Consider the following 24,451-nt stretch of genomic DNA (forward strand, 5'->3'; position numbering starts at 1 on the left):
AGCCGTTTTCGCCATGTTTCGCTTGCGATAGCTGTGTTGAATTCACTGTACAGCTTCCCCCGTTAAACCTACTTGTGCGGCTCGCGCTGGTGTTTTGTTTCAAAGTTTCATTGGTTCCATCATCGACAGGCCAGGAGAGTGAGACCGGTCAGTTCTCCGGGTTCTCTGTGCGGTCCTCTGTGCTCCTATATCAGCAATGTTTTTTTTTTTGTTTTTTTTTCGATAAACAACTAGCTGTCATTAGTGCAAACACCCGTTTGTGGAAGCGCGACGCTGAACTAGCCGAACCGTCAAGTCATCTATGTCGCCTTGCGCTAAATTAAAGTACAACAGTACCAAGTGGCAGATTTTTTCTGACATTGGAACGCATTGTCAGGTGTTCTCTAGCACGGCATACACACCTTGTATAATTTTCATGTCTATTTCCTACACCCATGTTTGGTTTCTCTTCGTGATAACAACGGGCGGATATCAGATCTGCTGCTCGTAATACTTCCGCAAGCCGGAAAAATCTCTTTTTCGTGCTTCCGACATTATTTCTAGTACACTCTATCATTGTTTTTAGCATAACTCTATGGCATGAATGCAAGACTTGCATGGAGGAATTGGAATTATGATGACTTGTTAACATTGTTACGGGGTATATACTGCCAGTGACAATTAATATAATGCATAGTTTAACAGCCTCCCAAATATTGGCCAGCAAGTTGCAACTTGGGTTGCATTTGCCCCGTGTCGTGCCTGGTCGCGCAACCGCACTGCAGCGCGGCGTTGCCATAGTTTCGCGTGAGCTTTGCGTTGTCGTTTATTTGCCCGCGTGTTTTGTTTGTTTCGATTCGGCGCACCTCTAAAAAAGTGTAACTGTTCGTCGCTGTCCAACAAAATTAGGCCGAACGCCAGGGGCTCCAGGAAGGTTGTTTGCCGCGGCCTTTAATTAAATGGTTGAGCAGCGAAGAACAGGTTTCTTGGCGTTTACGAAGCGATAAAAACAAAATCGAACGACACCAGCCGCAACCACTTCTTCTCACACCTTCCTCGCGTATTTTGACACCGCGGGGCTAATCGTTTCACTTTTTCGGCGCGCTGTCAAGTCCCGATAAGTTGTAGTACGTGCGAGTCGAGCAAGCGAAAACAGGCAAAAGCAAGACAACCGGCGCACCGCCACGAGCGAGAGAAACGACGGAGTCGAGAGCCTAGGGAGCCCGAGGCCTCCCATAACGCGCCGGCGGAGAGTAGGGGGAGGGTGGGCCGGTTTCGTACGCGGAACATAATAAAATGCCACGAAAGAAGTCGCCGAATGGGCTCAGTCGCGATTCTTTGATAGGATGAGCGCGGTTTGTAATGTTTTCCTACAGTCGGTACAACCGAGTGCTGTGCCCCGTGAGTTGAAAGTGCCGTTTGTGACGGCTCGCCAAGAACAATATAGTGACGGAAAAGGAGGCACCGAGGCTGCTTGGTGGTGCGCCTATATCGGGTGTCCCAAGGGTAGATGACCCACGGAAACGCGACAACACCGTCGGTTCTGCGCGAAGCAAACGACTGGATGACTTTGGGGCGTTGGTGAAGGTGAGTGCGGCTCGAAAAATACTCTTTGCCTTAAGTTATAAAGCTGTGAATTCATACCAACGATCTCGTTTTTGCTCCAAGGAGCGTGGGAATGTGCGAAAGGTTACGCTAGCTTCTGGAAAGCGGGTCATGCTTGGGAACCGACGTTCGCGCTGGTACGTCGCTGCTCTTTCGCATTTAGTTACGTTGACGCTCTGTATGTATCTCATGTCACTAAAGTTTACCACCAGCAACGCTGCGAATAGCGAGAAAAGAGGGTTCAGAAGTGTGAAACGGACCGGCGGGCGAACTTCCGTGTCTTCTGCGAGTGTAAAGGTCACGGCATCGCTTACTGGCCGGTTTTCTATAACACGTTCTCGACGATGTGCAGAAACAAGTTTACTCGACCAAGGCTGTTGTGGATACTTGGGTGAAACATCGCGACCAAGACTGGCCAGCGAACAATAGGATGAAACGTGCGTGTTTACTTCCGCGTTCTGTAATTGCAGGGAACCGGATTGTCTGTGTTCGCTTTCGATGTGGCGCGATTAACACTTCCTATTAACCTACATACGGCTTTGATCAAGCCCAAGCAGAAGATGTGCGCCGCTAGACTGTTTGTGCTGTGCCGCAATACAAACCTAGCGAATCCACACAGATTCGCTAGTACACCTTGTGAGCTTTCTGCAAACAGGATGGTGGATGGCAATACGGCATGTACTATGATTTATTATAAATTTTCAAAAAAATTCGAGCCTTATATGTAAGCGTTCCTCCGTGGCATGCATCAGTTGGTTGTCTAGAGGCCTGAAGAGGTATGTGATGGCATGAAGATAATAATAATTGACTCCAAAATGAAGACTGGACCACGAATAGCGTAGGTCTATATGTGCTTGCTGACGCATGCTGAGTAAATAAATCTGGAATAGCATGTCTATGCGATAATAGTGGCAATGAAGTGGGCAACATGAGATGGTAGGAGGGAAAAAAATAGCCTGATGTAGAATAAATGTCGCTTAGGAGTACTTCCACATAGCCAAATGTTTTGGGCGTTGGCATACAGAAAGGACCTAAACGTACCAAAGCAAAGCTCTTTTGATTCGTATGCTAGTCAGGTTTGTACGTTACGACAGAACAGGAATGGCTAAAACGCAAAATTGTTTCACAAATTAACTGCGCTCTTCATAATTGTTGACTGTTCCGAAATATACTATTTGCTGCACTTTCTGTAATATTGACACACGTCAACTTGCCTGTGTCAGTGAGTTGATATACAAGAAAGGTGTGGCCCCAAAAATAGGCTCTTCTGTTGCTACAAAGCATAGCTTAACGATGCTGCTTCTGCACCAGAACAAGTTTGGCAGCATTCTCTGATAAACTTCAAGTATTGGTACTGCTCCAATTATGTTTAGTTTAGTCGAGTTCGTTTCAAACTTATTGGCTAAAGAGACACAATGCTGAGTGGCTCCTAAGCCCAGCAATAACGTAACAGTGTCTAATCAGTAAAAAAATATTAATCCCTGAAAAATATGGTTACAGGTGGCATTGTTAGTTGCTGCTGTAATTTTCGCCACCGGCGTTTATACATGCAAAGTTTCCTTGGACTAGGATATGAAAAAAAAAACATAGGCATTGCTCTTATGATGAATGCATGCATGAGAGACGAACCTTAGCATGTGCAGCTACCACATCATCTTCCTATCAACCACAACTGCTGCGATTTTTAGTTAAAGAGGTCTGCAGTGCCGAGAAGCAAACAATGGAATTATTAAAAAGTGTAATTACAAAGTGGGTAGCGTTTTCAACCAGAAACATTCGTTGCACGCAACATTTCAACGTGTGTGGGACCCTTTCTAGAAAAGACAAACAGTCGATGGCACATATCTAACAATTGAGAAACAGCTTTGAAAACTAAGTGTATCATGCTTGTTTTTCTGGTGCAGCTATAAAACAAGGTCGACAAATAGAGATAAAATGTTCAGGGTTGCGGAATCAATGGCAGTGGTGTAATGCTTACTATCAATATTGTCGTACAGTGGCATGTTCCTTTTTAGTCGAGTGAACGAAGGCAGTAAGGAGATTACCTTCGGAATAATTGATGAATGGGGGCTGCAGCCAACACGTTACTGTACTCATTCAGCAGCCATAAGACCCTGCCACTGATGTTTCAGCAGTAGTGTTCATGTCTCTGTGAAGACAACAGTGTTTTTGATTGGAAAGCACAAAAGGCTTGTTTAAGAGATGTCCGGAAACTATGATGTGTTTTGTGGTTGTCCTTGAAAGAAGGATAACAAGCAGGAAGTCCTGCAGAGAACTCTTGTATCTTTGGCTTAAGTGAAATGTCATGAACTGTGACAAGGACTAAATACACAAACAGAAATTAGCACACCTTCCAACAAGAGGCAGGAGATAAGGCAGGCAAAAGCGGTAGTTACAACAGGAAGGCAGGAAATGTCTTTGAAGGCATGTCACCAGATGGAGTTTAGTCCATGTGCCCTTCAAGTAAGCATGCTCATTCGTCTGTTAAAAAAGTAAAAACAGGAGCAGCTTAAAGTCTGGTTCTCCTTCTTTCCCGTGCGCTTGCGCAGTTTTTTAACTCTGTTGTCTGTTAGGTCTGCCTTCACTCATTCTGCTTACTTTTGCTCACTGTAGAAAGGGAGAATTGGATTGTTGCTGAAGACGAATTAATGGTCAACTGTAGTGCTGGTGATATGCACCTATGATAACACTCTAACATCATGACAAGTAGTGACCACTAAGAGGAATCTGCAGCAATTACTGCAATCACCTGCACCAGCTAAAACCAATGGGAACTTTGCTAGCTGCAAAGTATTATTGATTCAGTCCCCTTAGCAGGCTTACAAAGGTGACTAAAGGCCTGGAAAGTATCTGAAATAAATCGGTACATGCTGATGTGAAGTTGGCGGCTATAGAAAAACTTAGTAGCTCGCCACCAGCCTACAGCCTTGATTCTGAGCCACAGCAGCCACATTGTGGTGAGGTTGAAATACGAAAATGTTCATGTACTATTATTGGATGTTTATTGGATGTACGTACATCCAGAATGTGGCTGTGCACGCAACTATTTCTATTGTTCTTTAGATATAATGTTCCATTACACAAAACAGCGAGTTCAACAGAAGAGCATTCCCAAGTCCAGAAGCTACTTGCTGCATAAGTAAAAAAAATAAAGGAAAAAGCAATCTGTTTCTGCTTGACTTGTAAAACCTGTGCAGTTATGTTTTCATTAGGCTAAATAAATTATTGTGGCTCTTCTCATAATGTAAAAAGCCTCCTTCATTTGGTTCTTTATAGCTTGAGATCCTTTATTTATTTATTTTTTCTCACTGGGCATGTGAACGAGTATATTTTTATAGTATAGGTAATCTGTCAGTGAGTTGTTTCAGCTGAATAAGACAGGACAGCCAGTCAGCAGTAGACTGAATACCTGCACTTAGGTGAAATACTTATTTATAAATCTAATCACTCTAAACATAAATGAAACTATAATAATTAAAAAATATTTTACCCTCTACAGTAATGCATATTGCAGCCAGCATGCACCATTGCATCCACAGACACAAGAATATTCTCCCTGGCCTTTTTACAGCAAAAGCTGTTATGAGAACACCACAAGGGTCGCATGCGGTGTAGTTGTCCGCCACCGCCAGTGCCGGTAACCACTATCATGCAAAATAAGAGAATAACTAAGTAAACAAAAAAAAAACATCGAGAACACAATGGGATATGAACCTGGGTCCATTGTGTGTCAGCCCAGTATTCTACGTCATAGCCAAATGTCAGAGCTTGAATCTTCCTTGCAAACTCGCCTTAGGCAGGCTTGAGGTTGAAAAAGGAGTTGCTTTAATATGAGCAATAAAGCATTTTAGAACAGCAAAGGAACAACCAGACGTCACACAGTGTGTGAACTATGTAATAAGTGGGTCGCCGAATGCTCCAACTCATTACAAAAGCTTTAAGCATAATTCTTCGTATCAGCGACAACATAAAAAAATTGCATCAAAGCACAGCATCAAAAAAAGTGCGTAACTGGTACCACGCTTCTCCAAAGAATGACGAAGGGTGGAATAGTGATTTCCTTCCTACTACACAAAAGTTATGATGGTTAATGGTGTATTGGGTACATTGCAAGTGTGCTCGAAGCAGTTACCCAAAGAGTGTTTAGAAAAGGCTCTGAAAGGCCATTCTTTCAGTTTTCGCTGAGACTGTGCTGTGCGTTCTGTGCATGGCCCTTTTGTTTACCATTTTTCTGTGTAATTACCTCCTTCACTTCTGCCTCTTCCTTCATTTGACGCCTTGTCTTTTCTTCCCATAATACTCTTTTGTCATCTGCATTACAAATTGTGATGTGTTCAGCTTTCATGCCGTTACCTCTCTACTTACCAGAGTTATCAATCTCCCTTTCTTGGCTATGATGTGTACATGTGCCTTCTTTTGCCTGCTCCTGTTCTCACTCCCATATCAGATAAGCCAGAGATGACAGCAAACACTTTGTTAGAGACGTGCTTGTGACCTCTGCTACAAGATGAAGTACTCTGTATGTCCTCCCTCACTGCGACACGTGTATTTTCCCTGAGGGAGCAAAGTAAACAGTTTGTAAACTATAGCAAAGATGACTGCTGTAAGGTAGATCAAGATGATTAATTTTTCAAATATTCATTGTAATAATTTTTTTGTGTGAAATTTTTTAAAAAGGACACCGATGAAAAGCATAGTGGCAGTGTAGACTGATAAAGTAATCTTTCTTCAGAACTTTTTTATTAATATTGCAAATAAAGATGCTATATATATTGTCATGTACTAGACATAGAACAAGAGACAACACCCGATCCTGGGCCAGCTGTTCTTATTCTGTACTTCGTCTTCCTCTACCTTCCCTTAGTTGCCCACACGCCCGAGCCCCAGCGTGTTTCTTCGTCTTGACACTAGTCCATGACTGCGCGCGCGCGGAGCTGGCAGCAAAGTTTCTGCTGGGTGGGCTTCACTGCATAGGGGTGGTCGTCCCGAACCACAATGCAACATGGATTGACGGTCTGGGGGAAGCGTCTCTGGTGGACGACACTGGCTGCCTCGAGCCGGTCGGTCAACGCCACAGTGCGCCTCTGCTTGAAGATCTGTCAGTGTGTACTCAGGTGCGCGGAAATGGCTTTATCGCTGCGGTTGAACTCGTCCATGGTACAACGTTTCCTGACAACTCGTGGAATACCGCTGAGGCGGACAACCCTGACTGTTACGGCAAAGTCGCAGAGTAACCTGGAAATGCTTGTGTTTGTCCCACCGCCGTTGGTGGACTGAACTGCAGTGGGACGCTCTGTGAGGCAGCTGTGTGGATGTTTGTGCTATTTCTCGAAATGAGTTGCGACGCAGCTCATGGTTAGGCATCAATAACACAGCAGAACTCTCTGAAGTTGTCCAGCTGGTGGCTTCTGGCGAATTGTCGCGTGCAGACTTGGTGTGCTGGGAGAGAACAGCACGTGGGCTGGTCCTCGACAAGTTCTCAATGGTAGTGGCCTCAGCCTGGCTAGGTGTCTGGATTTTTTTGAAGGAAACATCTCTTGGGAGCCAAGTGTCTGCGCGGCTGAGCGTATGTACGTCTTCGAAAATGAACGTATGAGTCGTCTGCAAACATGGCTGTGTCAGGTTACGGCTGATCTTGTTCGCATCCTCGGAAAGGCCTGCTTTGTGAAGCGGTAACGAGTGCATTTTGTTTCCGACGATCATGGTCTGGTGGGGTTCAGTTGTGTCTGGTACGATAGATGTGAGCGCCTCCATGTCCTCAAACGACAACGAGCGCGAGGGCAGTATCTCCTGAGGAAGGTCTGGTAGTGGTATTCCCGGGTCTAATACCGATGTAGAGTTCACGACCTGCAGAGGGGACTGCAGAGGAGGACCTACAGAGGAGAAGGACCGAGCGTGTTTCTTCGTCTTGACAATATATATATATATATATATATATATATATATATATATATATATATATATATATATATATATATATTGTTGCGTGAAGGCACAAGGGAAACTAGGCGTTTTAAAATATATTTACACAGCGCCAACGCGCAAGCCAAGATGGCGAACAAGAGAGAGCGCGCGCACACACAAGTCACCTCGTCTTCCTCAGCGCCTATCTCACTGTTTAAGTGGGGCATTGTCTCGTAACATAACCCCCGGGTGCTGAAGCACCGTCTCGGTGCTTTCTATTGTGTTGCCGAGTGGTAAAGCTTAAGGCGGGATACGTGGACAATGTCTGTAGACAGCGAAGCGGAGGCGGAGGAAGACTCGAGCGGGGCTATCTCGTATGTCACATCTGTCACCTGGCGCAATACGCGGTAGGGTCCCGAGTACCGGGAAAGCAGTTTTTCAGAAAGTCCGACGCGTCTAGTCGGAGTCCACAATAGCACAAGAGAACCTGGTGTAAAGGAAATTTGGCGGTGATGTGAGTCGTAACGATGCCGCTGGTGATCTTGCGATGCTAAAAGGCGCTGACGAGCAACTTCTCGTGCTTTGCGAGCCCTGGTGATAGCATCACGGGTGTATTCAGTCGTAAAGTCGACGGCTGTCGGAAAGATGGTGTCGAAAGGTAAAGTTGGATGACGGCCAAACACCAGGTAGAAAGGTGAAAAACCAGCTGCATCATGGCGTGAAGAATTATAGGCAAACGTAACGAAGGGCAATGCAACGTCCCAGTCCTGGTGGTCGGACGATACGTACATAGCGAGCATATCAGTTAAAGTCCGGTTGAATCGTTCAGTGAGTCCGTTAGTTTGCGGGTGGTAAGCTGTCGTAAATTTATGTTTCGTCTCGCAGGAGCGAAGCAGGTCGTCGATAACTCGGGAAAGGAAATAGCGCCCACGATCTGTTAGGAGTTGGCGTGGGGCGCCATGGTGAAGTATGACGTCGTGCAGGAGAAAATCGGCAACGTCTGTGGCGCAGCTGGTTGGCAAAGCCCGCGTGATAGCGTACCGGGTTGTATGATCCGTCGCGACAGCTATCCACTTGTTCCCCAAAGTGGATGCAGGGAAAGGGCCTAGGAGGTCAAGACCAAGTCGGAAGAAGGGATCAAAGGGAACGTCAAGTGGTTGGAGGAACCCGGCAGGACTCATAGAAGGTTTTTTGCGGCGTTGACACTGATCGCATGAGGCGACGTAGCTGCGGACCGAGCGATAAAGACTGGGCCAGTAAAATCGACGCTGTACGCGGTCATACGTCCGAGACAGTCCGAGGTGACCGGCAGTGGGAGCGTCATGAAGCTGGCCGATCACGCTCGCACGTAGGTGGGAAGGTACCACAAGGAGCAGTTCGTGTCCATCAGGGCGGACGTTGCAACGGTACAATGTGTCATCCTTAAGCACGAACAATCGAGTAGAAGGATCGGGTGCCGCAGAATGAAGCTTCTCGATGATGTTACGCAAGGCAGGATCTCGGCGCTGTTCCTCACGGATGTTGCTTAAAGCGGAGAGAGACAGCACACATGGCGATTCATCGAACGCTTCAGGTGGGTCCACTGGATTCCGAGATAAGCAGTCAGCGTCATGGTGTAAACGGCCAGATTTGTAGGACACCGAGTAGTTATACTCTTGAAGCCGTAGTGCCCATCGACCAAGGCGCCCAGTGGGGTCCTTCAAGGACGAGAGCCAGCAAAGTGCGTGGTGATCGGTTATGACAGTGAAATGTCGACCATGTAAATAAGGCCGAAATTTTGCTACTGCCCAAACGAGAGCAAGGCATTCCCTTTCGGTGATGGAGTAGTTCCTTTCCGCCTGCGAGAGGAGACGGCTGGCATAGGCGATAACGCGGGCGCAGCCGCTTTGATGCTGAACCAAAACAGCACCGATTCCGTAACCGCTGGCATCTGTGTGTACTTCGGTAGGGGCAGAAACGTCGAAATGGGCCAGAACAGGTGGTTTTGTTAGCGATTCAATAAGTGTAGAGAACGCCGTAGCCTGCGCAGCGCCCCATGTGAATGAGACATCTTTTCTCAATAAGTCTGTGAGAGGACGGGCGACTTCCGCAAAGTTGTTCACAAAACGTCGAAAGTACGAGCACAGACCGAGAAAGCTGCGTACTTCTTTAGTGCAGGCCGGAACAGGGAAGTTACGCACGGCTCGCACTTTATCGGGATCAGGACGTACACCAGAGGAGTCGACAAGGTGGCCCAACATTGTTAGTTGCTGGCGTCCGAAGTGACACTTTGACGAGTTCAGTTGGAGACCGGCATTGCGAAATACGGCCAGTATTGAGGAAACGCGGTCGAGGTGGGTTTCAAAGGTCGGGGAAAAGACGATAACGTCGTCAAGGTAGCATAGACAAATTGACCATTTGAACCCACGCAAAAGAGAGTCCATCATCCGCTCGAAGGTGGCTGGAGCGTTGCATAATCCGAAGGGCATGACCTTAAATTGGTAAAGACCATCGGGGGTGACAAAAGCGGTCTTCTCGCGGTCCATGTCATCGACAGCAATTTGCCAGTAACCTGCTCTTAGATCAATAGAAGAAAAATACTTAGCGCCGTGAAGACAATCTAGGGCGTCGTCTATGCGCGGTAGCGGGTAGACGTCTTTTTTAGTGATCTTGTTCAGATGTCGGTAGTCAACACAGAATCGCCAAGTGTTGTCCTTCTTTTTGACAAGAACAACAGGGGAAGCCCATGGACTACATGATGGTTCAATTATGTCTTTGGCGAGCATGTTGTCGACTTCTGCTTGAATTATGTGACGCTCGGTCGAAGATACGCGGTATGGCCGTCGATGGACAGGGGAGGCATCGCCGGTGTCAATGCGGTGCTTTACCGCACTGGTTTGACCTAGTGGACGATCACAAAAGTCAAATACGTCCCAGTATGACTCAAGAACGCGAAGGAGTTCGTCAGCTTGATGCGGCAAAAGGTCTGACGCGATCATTTTTTTAACATCAGGAGACGGGCTTCCTTGCGAAGATCGAGCATGTGTGAAGCTGGAGTGTCGAGCCTCGTTCGAAGACAGAGCTGATATGACGCATTCTTCAGAAGGAGTCAGCATGGCGAGGGCGATTCCGCGCGGAAGCACTTGCGGACACAGAGCAAAGTTGAGCACAGGAATGCAGGCGTGGTTTGCACGTAACTGAATAACAGTGTGTGGTAAGGTAACACTGTGGGTCAAGAGAAGGGATGTGATGGGCGCGAGCACATAGTCACCATCGGATACAGGTGGCGAGGGCGTAACGGTGATGCAGGTCACGGTTTGCGGTAACAAACGGACATGTTCAGCAGAGCACATACGGGCTTGCGGTCGACTGGGCGGATCAATCGGACACGGTAGGTCAAGTTGCACAGTACCGGCTGAACAGTCGATGAGAGCGGAATGAGTGGACAAAAAGTCAAGACCGAGGATCACATCATTGGTGCAGTGAGAAAGAACAGTGAAGAGAACTGAAGTTTGACGGCCGGCAATAGTAACGCGTGCAGTACAGACGCCAATAACAGCAGCCGTACTACCATCAGCAACGCGAACGCTGCGTGAAGGGGCTGGAGTAAGTACTTTCTTTAAGCGGTCTCGAATGTGCAGGCTCATCACAGAAATATGGGCGCCAGTGTCTACTAAGGCTTTAACAGATAAACCGTCCACTTCAACGTCGATCAAGTTCTGATTGGTCGGGAGCGTCAACAGAGGAATTGGAGAGCAAGTCGTATCAGCAGCGTCACCTCCAGGAGCTGCAGCCGTTAGTTTTCCGAAGAAAACCGCCGGGCAGAGGACGGGGACGGGGAACGAGGTGGTGGTGGAGATCGGGAAAATCTACGTCGAGGTGAAGGTGAGCGACTGTACTGGGCAGTGGTCGTAGTGGTCGGGTCGTAATTAGCTGAGCCCTCACGCCGTGGTGGTTCCTGGTCATAGAGGTGGGCCGGTGAATGGGGGTTGGAGAAGTTTGGGTTTGCCCGATACGGTGAGGTCCACGTGCTTCGGCAATGACGGGAAATGTGTCCCACTCGTTCACATCGGAAGCAAATCGGCCTGTCATCAGGCGTTCTCCACGCATTTGGGTCACGATTACGTGGAGCAGGGCGGCGATACTGCTGTGGGTGGCTCGGGGTAGACGAACTGACAGCGCCGGGACGGTGCACAGAACAGACTGTGTGAACACCCGCGTTGGCTAGTTCCTGGCGAACAACGGTCTGTATTAACGATATGGTCGGCTGAGGATCACTCGGTGCCAGTGCTCTCAAGGGGGCGGGTGAGATGGCTTCGATTTCACGGCGTACAATTCTCGTGATGTCACTGGAGTGTGAATTGGGCAGGGTCGGTACATGGAGATCCGCACATGTTGACGTCGCAGCAGTGTTGGGAAGGCGCGTAAAGTGGTAAGCAATGCGACGGCTTTTAGCCTCTTGAAACTGTTGGCACTCCAAGATAACATCTTGCACGGTGGAACAGCCTTTGCACACAATGAGGTTAAATGCATCGTCTGCGATGCCCTTGAGCACGTGCGCTACCTTGTCGGCTTCAGCCATGGTTCGGTCAACTTTACGGCAAAGGGTCAGCACATCTTGAATATACGCCAGGTAGGACTCCGTGGACGTCTGAACACGTGTGCCAAGTTCTTTCCTAGCGGCCTGCTTGCAGCCGGCAGATTGACCAAACAACTCGCGTAATTTGGTCTTGCATACGTCCCAGCTTGTGATACCGTCCACATTGTTATTAAACCACGCCTTGGCCGTTCCTTGTAAATAAAAGATGATGTTTGCCAGCATTAAGGTTGGGTCCCACCTGTGATTTGTGCTGAAGAGTTCGTAGAGTTTAAGCCACTCATCCACGTCCTCGCCGTCCGTTCCCGAAAAGTTGCCGGGATCGCGGGGTGGAGCGGCCACGAGATAAACAGGAGAGGTCGGCGCCATTGATGCAGTGGGCGTAGCAGTTGAGGAAGCGTCGCTGCCGGTGGACATGTTGGGAGCAGAGACTAGGCGTCCGCTGCGTAACTCCGTCGTGCGTTGTAACCCAGCACCTTCCACCAAAATGTTGCGTGAAGGCACAAGGGAAACTAGGCGTTTTAAAATATATTTACACAGCGCCAACGCGCAAGCCAAGATGGCGAACAAGAGAGAGCGCGCGCACACACAAGTCACCTCGTCTTCCTCAGCGCCTATCTCACTGTTTAAGTGGGGCATTGTCTCGTAACAATATATATATATATATAGGGAGAGAGAGAGGTTGAACTTGCGTATGAAACTTTTTTGCTTGCATTGTACTACCAAACACCAGCATTGTTTCACCGGTTCCAAAGCATTTTCTCATATTTAGGCGATTGTAGCATAGCAAGAATTACCAAAACATAATCGTCTTTCATTCATTACAATGTAGTTTCACCTTCACTTTACTGATGAAAAAAAATCGGGCTCTAGCAGGTGCAGCCGAAATTTCTGATGTTTCGGAAAGATGTTGCTACAACTTTAGTGGCATCACCATTTGTTTCTTGTCCTTGAGCCTTTTTTTCGTTCGCAAAGCCCTTTTGCATGGTAAAAGTTTATCTTGTAATGTTGCACTGCTGCTGTTTACTGCAGCCTAACTCTTTTCTTCTTTTCAATGTCACTAATATAAAAACTTCCACTTTGCAGGTGTCTTTTATGTACATGTTACAAGTGTTCTATTTTTTTTTTTTCATGACAAAGAAAATAACTGTTCCTGTGTCACTTACAGTGTCTGCCTTCTAAGAAGCCAGTACTGCATGAGAGCCCTCTACGAATGCTGCTTCCTTCCGACTCGCACAGTCCGATCCGAAGGTGCGCCAGCACCCTTCGTGTAGCGACTGTTTACTGACAGCGTGGGCATGTTTACTGACAGCGTCGGCTGCCATGGCAGGCGGCTACCGTTACTCGGCTGCATTGGACAAAACGTACATGGAGCAACGTTGGGTACCACCTAGTGCCCCTACAACCCAGCCTGTGCGCACCGTGCCCATAATTCGGACAGCACCTGCACCCAGCGCCTCTGATCCGCTCCGCTTCATCAAGATTGGACAGGCACCCCTGGGCAAACAGGCTCGTGAGCAGCTTCAGGCCTACGAGAGTAGTGTGCGCAACCACGTGCAGGCCAAGCTTGACGAGCAGGAGGAACAGTGGCAAACGGTGAGTGACGAATGTGTAATTTTGGCTTTGATCCGACAGAATCACTTTCAGCAACAGGGTTGCTTTGCACGTGTTATGGTAGCTTGTACGTAAGATGGGGCACTGTTAAAGAGACACTACAGTCAAACAACAATTCATGTCAGAGTGAAAGCTCAATGTATGGCAACATCTAAAATGACAACATCATCAACAACAGTGCCCTACTTGCTGAGAAATTAAAGTAAATACACAAAAACACAAGCGCTGCAGTAGGACATTTTCAAAATGATCGCGATGACATCAGAGGGACCACCTACAATTAATCACTAGTAATCGATCTAACTGCTCTAAATATAGAACATTCTGCGCATAAGAGATGCAATAAAATGCCGCTTGTTCGTTTCTGTTTGATACATGGAAAAAATAATTGCCGGACGTTACTATGGGGAATGGCACGAGTGGTTAAAAATTTTAATTTTCGCGTGGTTATATGGGACAGGTGAAGCCATCTAGTGGGGCACAGTTGAAACAAAAACGTTTGCAATCTTGAAGCCAATGGCAGGAAATTCATCAATGGCTGTTGTTGCTGCTGTGGCTTCCGCTGCTTTAAGACTGCTGTTACTAGCGCAGTAAAGCCAGGCAACGTTGTGCATGGCAACAGTGACGTGAGACAGTCCGGTTGGTCCGCTTTTTGAGGCGGGTAATTTGAAGTGCGCTTAGCTGATGCTAAGCACTAAAACGTGTTTTTATTTTAAAATAGGCTCTTTCTTGGCACAAAAGCAACACTACGAGGTTTCTGGACCACTACTTCAACAATCAACGTCGACTTCATAGTTTACTTTAGTGTCCCTTTAAGCTTGAGGGTGTGGGTTCAATTCCCAGCCATGGCAGCTGCATTTTTATGAGGGCACAATGCACCCATGTGTGCAGATTTAAGTGCACATTAAAGAACTCTAGGTCGTCTAAACAAAGCTGGAGCCCTCTACTATGGTGTGCCATATAATTATGAAATAGTTGTGGCATGGGGTAAATGTCGGGAATTGTTAATACTCTTATTGTACTTTGTGTGACACAAGATCTGCTGTGTTCATGTAGCAACTACTTGCCCTTGCCTGCCTTTTCTAAACCAATCAATTAGAGCTCAGTGGCAGTGACATTTTGATGAAATATCCAAAAGTGATCGTCACAAAATGTGGGTCCTCGTCAGCCGTTCCAAATTATTAGAAAATATTATTTCACACAAGTTCTGCATTGTGAAGCTACAAGTTACTTGAATCGGTAAAACTTGTAGCTGGGCGAGATGGTTCATATTTTAAGGTAAACTGGTGTGTCCCTCCCTCTATTTGCACACACCAGTTTGCCTTGAATTGCAGGTTACTTGAAATGATCAGCAGTGAAGAAGGCTCCCCCATTGCCACTAATCTACCAGTCCTTCCATACACAAATTAAAGTTCAGTGAAAGCACTGCACAGCAATTAGCAGTGCTAGCGAGCCCAACTTTTACGAATATTTTAAGTGGACAGACTGGTGTTAGGCTTTTTTTTTATTTATTTCTTCAGTGATCTTGATGAAACTGCACAAGATTATGCAGTTATTTCCACTGAATTCAAATATTTAATTAGTTTTCCTATTACTCACCTTGTTCCTGAGATAACTTAAGTTCACCCTGTATTGTTTAAGGCCACCGTAGAAAAAAACGTGCTTAATTAAAAGTGATATTTAAGATATGCCAACATAGACTAATGACTATTTATTGAAAGTATGCAAGTTTTCTGTTTTAGGCCTTTCTTGGTTATTTTACAGCAAAATGAACTATCCGTTTTCAAACACAGTTGGAATTATGTTACAATTTTGATGAGCTATTAATTAAAAAGGCTTGTGCCATAAATTCTGCTCTCATACTTCTATTGTACACACATACAGGTTTCCATTGCAAAAAGAATTATTGTTGTACCAGCCCTAGCTGTAGAGATAATAAGGCCTCATAATTGGAACAGTCGTAAATATCCTTTTTTGAGAAAAAAAAATGAAAAAAAAAACTGGAAACACACAGCTTTTTCAAAAAGCAACAATCATGGTGCGCATGTTTTGCAATCCTCGTAAAGATGCTCAAATTAGTGGCAGAGCTTCTAACACAGGTGCTGGCAAATTATAAAGAAGCCTCGAAGTCGGTTCCCCATTTTTTTTCCAGGTTCTACATGTTAACAGCACCAAGAATCTGGACAGTTAGAATGACATTACAAAAAAAATTACCACTTCCTGGTGTGTGAAAATTTGCAGAGAGAGAGAATAATACTTTCAGAAACCAAATATGTAAAATTTAAAAAATTAATTTTTTTGTCACTTTTTGGTCTTAAAGACCAGTCTGCCCCCTTAATTCATTTCTCATTGCCGGCAGAATGAGTGTTTAATGCTTAGCCTAGTCCCCACAATCAAAGTGAGTGCAGCAGTCCTGATGTGTAAGACTGATTGCATTCCTTCAATGCAATATTACAGAACCTCGACGAGTGGAAGAGTAGACGGAGGAAGGCATCGGAGAGGGCCTTTCAGAGAGTGCAAGACGCCAAGGAGCTTTTCCCCGACGACAGACGGAAGGAATCGGAGCCAGAACCAACACTGACAACTAGCACAGAGTTGCTGTCAGAGTACAGCACGCGGGAAGAGTTTATACCTCCCAATAAGGCAGTCCGTCCGATACCGGCTGCCCGCCCATCTTCAAAAGGCCCCAAACCGCCAGTGCCTCCAAAACCAATGGCAGAGCTGAGGAGGAAAGAGTTCCTGCCCAATGCCAATGAGGCATGCGAGCAAGACAACGGCAGGCAAGGTGCTCCAACCGAGGCCACGTTGTCAGTCAGCGGCCGCAAACTTTGCTCACACTGCAGCCAGCCTCTAGGCAAGTTCTTAGCCAGCCCTCTTCATTACTGGAGACTTCCATTAACCTTTGAGCAACCAGTGATGATATGTCGTTTTGTAACAATACAACTGAAGGCTATAGTCAAGAACATAGATTTGTTCCGCAGTCGGATTGTAAGGACTATACTCGCCCTGCTGTCTGTAGCTGCTATGGACTTGGGTCCATTGGTCCCTCGCCTCGCATTATAAGTAAAGCCCAACTATATTTTGAATTATCCTTTACACCGAACTGTTTCAAATACCACTACCCTTTAAAATTAGTGCAGAGTAAAATTTAAAGGGGCCCTGAAAACACTTTTTCAAGTAACCAGAAAGTGGATTCACTAAAAGAGCTTATTGCCTCACGAATTCAACAGCGCAAATATCTTAAGAATTCGTCTAGTTGGAGCGAAGTTACAAAGAGTTGTCACACGCTGCAATAGCATTCTCTTTTCTCTCGTCCCGACAAAGGCACTGGAAGCTAAGCAAAAGGGGATAGCTTGGGCAAAAAAACAAAACAAAAAAAACATCATGCGCGCCTCCTGACCTTGAACACAGCTCTTCTTTTTTTCTTCGATCGCGCTTGCATGCGTGGACAAGTCGCGGCGTCCCACAGCGATCCTTGTAACGACTGAACACACCATGTTCAAATCAGCCAATGGCCGATAGATGGCCTTCTACAAGTGATTTTTGAGATTCTTCCGTCACTTAACGAGAGAGGAGAAAGCAATTTTTTAGCTGACTTTGGCAATTTAACGTAAATTACAGTGCAGGCCATATGCTGTGCTATAATATTTGGCTCGCCTGTTCTCGGGAGCCTCTACTACTGATCGGCAGAGTTTTCTGACCATGCCCAAAAAGGATTGCAGGGCCCCTTTAAGGCCACATCAAACAAAAAAGGCTAGAACAGAACATCCAATATGTAGAATATCAGGCAGAGCGAAACATGCCAAGACGTTGGCTTTTTTCACATGAAGTGATTCCACTCCTGCGTCAACGCGCCAAATCAGATTTACTGTGCCATCCTGATGATATCAATGAAAATTGCACCAAATTTCACCAGAGTTGGATTTTGGAGCGTCTTTAGCATTATTACGGTGTCTGAGACACCGTAATTATACTAAACATGGTCTTAGTGCATGTTAGGCCCTTGTGCTATAATGTTAGCATCAATGGAAGCTTGTAGCTAACAAGAGATAGCCACGGCCAACAAGTGTCGACAAGCACACACTCCACTGCTCTAGATAAGTGCGATTCTGTACAGCACGAACGGCGCGTATTAATGGGCCTCCAAAATAGTGCGGCGATGGTGTGGCTGCCTTGTGGTCAAGGCTCAGTTCATACCCTTATATTGCCGCTCTAAAAAGCGAACCTCTTTTCACAGTCGGTTCGCGTTGAGAGTACAAGGTAAAAGGATATACCAGCCGTATACCCTCCTACCTTTAACACCTGCCGAAATGGCAGGCGCGGCAGCGATCACACCTTTGAAGTCAATGTTTGTAAGTTTCTAGTTCCTTCCTGCTCCTTGAAGACGGGCGGCGCGTTACCCTCTGCTTGAGTAACAATCGATGGCAAGCCTGGTACGCAGGTTGATGCTATCATGTCCACCCTTTGTGGAAAAGAGACAAGTCTGTTCTTTTTATCTCTGCTTTAGCCACATTCGTCGCCTCCGCTTGCGCACTTTTACCCGCGTGTAAAACACATGATTGGAGGAATGTTATCGATTGGGACATTACAGAAAACATGACCGCAGCCAGTAGCGTAGCCAGGAGAGTGGGAGACATCAGGAAGATGACCCCCTTCCCCTCCAATCTTTTTATGGCATATATGGCGCAAAATGACCATTTGCCTGCCCGGGTGTACCTTCAGATCAAGGTAAACCCCTTTAAGAATAATAATAAATTTCTGCCTATGCCCCTGGTGACAGCAAAGACCAGTCGAGGATTTCTATTTAATTGCTACAAGAGTATGACGTGTTGGTAATAGATAACTAATCACATAGTGCGTAAAAAATGCGAGACACAGGACAAGGGAAGAGACAAAGGGGAGCGCTGAAGCATTCCCCTTTATCTCTTCCCTTGTCCTGTGTGCACATTTTTTACACGCCTGTGATTAGTTATGTAACTGCTATCGCAACAAAATTAAAATGGCTCTCGCCTTCGAGTCGTCTTAGCATATGCATAAGGTACCCTGCAAGTTTTTTTTCTTTATGCACTGCTTCCTGGAGGACACTGTAGGGGGATTTTGGAGTATAGACTGAGCGCCCTAGCCACGTAAGACATCGCTGCAAAAGGAAAACGAAGTTTCTTATATGGTGTAGTTGCAATATAGATGAGTGCCGGAGGAGGTTGGCTTTATGAGACTAACTAGATGGCATTGTTAGCCCCAGCAGTATAGTCGGTTGTGAAGAAAAAGAACCTTTCTTTATCGCTCAAGTCATCTTAGGGAAATGCAGTTGGGACTGCGAGTCTCTAGCATAGTGCGTCACAGCATTTGCTTACCATGTCTGCTGATAACCACATAGGTAAATTTAGAATGTTATTTCATGAAGTGAAATTTTATTCAACCATTATTCCATTTATTTGCTACAAAAATGATTACTGAATGAGCCTTTCCAGAATGCTCAACAACATTATGCCATTATTTTTACATCGTCAACTGAAATAGTGCTCCTAAGGTGATTGGCTCGATGATATTTGAAATGAATAGAAATATTTCTAGCTCTTCACATGAGCTCCTAAATAATTAATTTTAAGACAGCTGAAGTGTGAATTTTCTCTGAAAAGATGTGATCATTGTGTGGCACCCGCTTACTGCAGTGAAACCAACTTTACAGGGGGTTACATGCACACTAATATACATCGATTCGTTCATTTAGAATACTTCCAAATTTCCAGTAACTTAAATTCTAATAAAAGTGAATTCAACTACTGCTGTATTTCATTCAAATATTCGAAGCGCTGGAATATCCACACAAGCCTGGTTAAAGACCTTAGCTAACAAAAAGGAAAAAAGAAAAGAAAAAGAAAATGATGCCTGCAATTTCCCACGAGAGGAACTCGAGTAAATGCGTCGCTGAGTGGCGGGGGTATCGCGTGAATCTTGCATAATTGAGTATCGTATAGGAATGCCTAATTGTTATTTCATCTTTCTTATTCTCATTTATTGAATGAGGGAGAAGCGTTGCCTTCAACCAGTGGTGGGACGCTGATGTGCAATCCAATACCTACATATACGGGTAGGCCAGTGAACGGTTGTGCAGCACGAGCAGTCGGTGTTTACAAGAAGATCTGCCCGCGTCAGCCTTGCGAGGTGAGAGAGCGTGGAGGGGGAGCAAACAATTGGCACGAGATGCAAGCATGCAGCAGGATATGCGAGGCGCGAGCATGCACAGTGAGGGCGTGGACATCGCCGCCGACGCACAATGCGCGACATCGTGCGACTAATAAATGCTCCGCATGTAAAAAGAAAACTCGTCTCACAGTTTGCCATACCTTATAACAAATGATTACTGTGGCACTTTAAATCCAAAATTTTGTTATTTATGCTGAAACCACTGCGAGCTGGACATTTCTGATGGCTACCTTTCAATCAGAAGCTTATTTCAACACTTATGATGTACTCAGGCACTCATTTGTGCATGTTGTGCGGCATGACCTGAAAGTAAGGCGAGAGTTGCGGAAGTTTGGAAAGCTGTAACACTGAGGCTGTCCCACACACAACCACAGCGAAAGCAGTGTTCGCATGGCCTCTCAAGCTCAGCTGCGACTCTGGCTCCACATGAAACCGAGCTGGCATTTTATGACCATAAAAAGTATAAAGAACGCTGTTACTAAGAATATGATACAGTCGAATCTCATTAATTCGAACACACTTAATTTGAACTTCCTGTCAATTTGAACTCACAATGAGCTCCCGTCAAAGCTATGTGTATTCCAATGGGCGAAAACGCCCGGTAATTTAAATGCACAAGCACTTGCGACAATTAATTCGAACATACCGCGCTCTGAAAATGCTCTCACCCCCCCCCCCCCCCCCCCAAATCCCGCGGCAGTACCTCCGACACCTCATCGCTGCGCGCAAAGGAAAGAAAAGGCTGCGGTGGAATGTTTGCACTCTCTCAAATGCTGATCTGCCACACGCCAGTGCCACGCTTAACCCTTTTCCGCCCCAGCCACGTAATGACCCTTTTTGACAGAGGAGAAAAAAAAAAAAAAGCTGTCGCGGAGTGTGGCTTTGTGTAACGTAACTTAGAAGTGTGGCAGCTTAGGCTAGTTGGTATAGCATGATGATAGTTATAGCGCGAGAACAAAACGACGACACAAAGACAAGAAGGAGACGAAATACACGAGCGCTAAGACATGAGACTAAGATGAAAGACACTAGCGCTCGTGTCTCCCGTGTCTTTCTTGTCTCTGTGTCATCGTTTTGTTCTCGTGCTATAACTATCGTCTGTTTCGCGCGCCGGTGCCACGCTTCTCCCTTTCCCACCCCTGCTACGTAACTCTACTTCTTTCAACGACGCGTGCGACAAGAGCAAAAGAAAAAAAAAAACGCCAATCTGCTTCTCTCTGCGTGGAGGCGCTCCTTTCTCGTCACGTGCTGGCCACGCTGCGGCTTTGGCACAGAGGGTAGTAGCGGACATGCAGTCGTTGCAATTGTCTATAGAGAGTGTCGGCGCTGGACATTGCGGCACGCAGCTTCTCTTGCCAGGAGGATGCCGAAGCTAAAGTAGACTTACTTTGGAAGCTGCGGGCAGAATTACTCGTTGCAAGGCAAACGTGTGCAGATGCGCATAACCGATTACTTCAATTAATGACAAATGCCCTGTGATTTGTGAATAAATGCAACTTTTCTGAAACTACCCTCTCGTGTGTTAGCTCAATGCACATGCGCCACTGCATAGGGAGCCCTCCGTTTACTTAGCTTTCATTAATTCGGACTTTCTTTTAATTCGAACAAATTTTTGGGACCTTTCGAATTCGAGTTATCGAGATCCGTCTGTATTTCTGCGTCAAAATATAGAGAAATTTTGAGCTAAAGTTTCCTCATAAAAGCTCATCTACGGTTCTGTTTTTACGGGGAATTTTGTTCATACACTGGGAGTTTCAAAGCACTGCCTGAAGAGTGTTTTACTGCAAGAACTCCTAGAAAAGCTTTAGTGATAGCATAGATCAAAGCAAATAAAAGGAGAGGCAGCTAATGCCGATTTCCTCATGAAGTTTTTAGCCGACTTTGGATTTTTTGGTTGATTTGCAGGTCACGGTGCCGCCATGGTTATAGAGAGCCTTCAGCTGCTGTACCATCTTGCCTGCTTTCGATGCTGTGTATGCCAAGCACCGCTGGGCAATGGCCTGTGTGGGACAGACGTACGTGTTCGCAACACAAAGCTTCACTGCACGGACTGCTACAGCAATGATGAGGGTAAGAGACAAGAACACTCTTTTAAACACAAAGTAAAAAGTACGGGCGCTTCACTGATTCTGTTGCCTTCACATTTAATCATGTTGCAATGGGGGAACCTTAAGAGTACGGGTGTATGAATGTTCAAAATTTCAAATAGTGTTTGTAAGTGGCCCCTCAGATTTTCAATATGCTTCACCTCATCACACTCTCGTTGCGGTAAAGCTGCTTTTCAGGCTCTGCTAAGATTACAAATGTATTGACTAAAAAAAACGCTGCTTCTAACATGAAAGATTTGGCTGGGGCAAGGCTCAATTATGCTGTTTCGAACAGGAAATTGGGCAGGCTAGTTAAAAAAAAACAGATGCCAAAGATCAATATATCAGATGATCTGATATATTGATGTCTACGAAGAAGATTTGGAACCCCGAAATCGAAGGGAGGACATCCTTGTACACCACATCAGTTGGGCTTCCACAGAAGTTGAAAGAGAAAGGCTGCAAAAAAAAATATCATCTTTGCCTTTCACAAATAAAGTGTTGTCGGCAACACCTTGACTGCACCATATGTACAAAATACAATTCGGCTTTTGCTTAATAACACCACCCTGTCAGCACTTCTTCAACCTAACAAAATGAAACACCTTCATCTTGCTATCTCATAAGAGTATGCTTGGGAATTTGTTTTTTGCAATTTTGCTTCAAAGTATTCAAAAGATATTCTAGAAATATTCAAAAAATATTCTATTCAATTCACACTCACAATTTCGCTATTTGTACAGCTCTACTTAAGAGGTGTCTATTTACTCGTATATAAAATGCAGATGCACTGAGAATAAAAATGAAAACATGCGCAATGTCACTATCTGTATATCGTAAATGGGCCATCATCCGCAATGTGCTTTTTGCAGCGGGAGTGAAGCTGAGCAGGGTCTGATGATGGAGGTGATCAATGGTGAGACGTCTCCCGTGGCACCGAGTGTTCTTTGTCATGGCTGGTACAAGACCTGCATCAACCGGTGCCGTGTCTTGGCTGCAGACCCTCCTAAGCAGCTGTTTGGCTGCACAGGCCTGTAGAAGAGCACACAGTTGTTATGCAGTGTTTTTAATTACTCAACATATATTTTGTATGTAGTAGATACAGCCCAAAAATGGCAGCTGCTTTATACATGCAATAAAAGCTCATAGCCAAAGAGAACCTTTAACATTTTTGTCTGCCATCAACGAGAAGTGTTATTTTCTAATCCTTGGATCAGTTTCATTATCCCCATCAAACTATGTAGTTGGTGAGAGGTATAGGTACAGTCGAACCTCGATAATTCGAACTCGAAGGGGCCCAAAAATTTGTTCAAATTCAAAGAAGTTCGAATTATTGAAAGCTAAATAAATGGAGGGCTCTCCATGCAGTGGCGCATGTGCATTGAGCTAACAGTCGAGGGGGAAGTTTCCGAAGACTTACATTCATTCACAAATCACAGCACATCTGTTATTAATTGAAGTAATCGGTGATGCGCGTCTGCACACGTTTGCCTTGCAGAGAGTCAATCAATTTCGGGCGCAGCTTGCAAAGCATTTCTACTTCGGCTTCAGCATTCTCCTGGCAAGAGAAGTTGCGCGCGGAAATGTCCAGCGCTGACACTTACTAAAGACGACAACGACCACTGCGTAGCGCAGCGGAGCCTCTCCGTTACGCAGCCGCAGCATGGCCAGCACGACAAGAAAGGAGGAGCGTCTCCACGCGGAGAGAAGCAGATCGGCATATGAGAGAACACCAAGACTCCATGCCAGCTTTTCTTTTTGCCCCTTTGCGAGTGTCGTTGAAAGGAGAAGGGTTACGTGGCAGGGACGGGAAAGGGGGAAGCCTGGCATCGGTGGGTGAGAGACACCCCACCCCTCAAGGCGCAGAACCGTGCTCCCGCAAAGGGCAAGAACTGCAGAAGATAGTGCCTTTTTCCTTTCCTTCAACCACCCAGCAACAGCTTTTTTTTTTTCCCCCTCTCTATTTGCGCACGTTGTTGGAAGAAGGGTCTTTATGTGGCCGGGACGGAAAGAGGGAGAGAGAAGCTGACACAGGCGCATCGCAGATCGGCATTTGAGAGAAAGCAAACATTCCACCGCAGCCTTTTCTTTCCTTTTCATTTCCTTCGCACGCAGCGTTGAGGTGTTGCAGGTACTGCCGCGGGATTGGACAGGGTGCTGAGAGCACTTTTGGGGCGCGGTATGTTCAAATTAAATCGTTGCAAGTGCTTGTGCGTTCGAATTACCGGGCGTTTTTGCCCATTGGAATACACATAGCTTTGACGGGACCTCACCGTGAGTTCAAATTAAGCGTGTTTGAATTAACGAGATTCGACTGTATTGGCTTATTGTTTAGATTGAACTTGCAAAAATCTACCAATACCAGCGCTATCTGACAATTGTGCTGAGGCAGGATACAAAGTATTTTTAACCATCGTGTGTCAGGACATAGATAGTAGTTCTTAAAAACTGATCATGAGGTACTGAAGGAAATACCGTA

At 45.9% G+C, this 24,451-nt stretch overlaps 2 protein-coding genes across 4 annotated transcripts in view; one reads left to right on the forward strand and one right to left on the reverse strand.

Annotated features, from left to right (window-relative positions):
- LOC119170423 (uncharacterized) lies at positions 1–23,131 on the forward strand. Of its 2 annotated transcripts, none has more exons than XM_075875648.1 (5): positions 1–147; positions 13,233–13,660; positions 16,136–16,532; positions 21,791–21,955; positions 22,845–23,131. In XM_075875648.1, the coding sequence occupies exons 2-5, from the start codon at positions 13,388–13,390 to the stop codon at positions 22,868–22,870; spliced, it is 861 nt and encodes a 286-aa protein (XP_075731763.1). In that variant the 5' UTR covers positions 1–147; positions 13,233–13,387; the 3' UTR covers positions 22,871–23,131. The 2 variants fall into 2 exon arrangements, with proteins under 2 accessions (XP_075731763.1, XP_037277478.2); XM_037421581.2 differs by lacking the exon at positions 1–147 and adding an exon at positions 692–1,566.
- The window catches only part of LOC119170422 (ran GTPase-activating protein 1), a 41,931-nt gene continuing 39,484 nt past the window's right edge, over positions 22,005–24,451 (reverse strand). For both annotated transcript variants that reach the window (XM_037421577.2, XM_037421578.2), the window contains exon 15: positions 22,005–23,004. In XM_037421577.2, coding sequence (XP_037277474.2) covers positions 22,923–23,004 — 82 coding nt within the window. In that variant the 3' untranslated portion in view covers positions 22,005–22,922. The remainder of the gene's footprint in view (positions 23,005–24,451) is intronic.

This window comes from Rhipicephalus microplus, chromosome 2, assembly GCF_043290135.1.
Source record: "Rhipicephalus microplus isolate Deutch F79 chromosome 2, USDA_Rmic, whole genome shotgun sequence".
Classification (NCBI taxonomy): domain Eukaryota; kingdom Metazoa; phylum Arthropoda; class Arachnida; order Ixodida; family Ixodidae; genus Rhipicephalus; species Rhipicephalus microplus.

What these genes read in the sequence shown, in the direction of transcription:
- LOC119170423 (XM_075875648.1), top strand. Translation starts at nt 13,388, where the DNA reads ATGGCAGGCGGCTACCGTTACTCGGCTGCATTGGACAAAACGTACATG. An exon ending in AGGAGGAACAGTGGCAAACG is followed by an intron (nt 13,661 to 16,135) that starts GTGAGTGACGAA and finishes GCAATATTACAG; the next exon opens with AACCTCGACGAGTGGAAGAG. An exon ending in CTGCTACAGCAATGATGAGG is followed by an intron (nt 21,956 to 22,844) that starts GTAAGAGACAAG and finishes TGCTTTTTGCAG; the next exon opens with CGGGAGTGAAGCTGAGCAGG.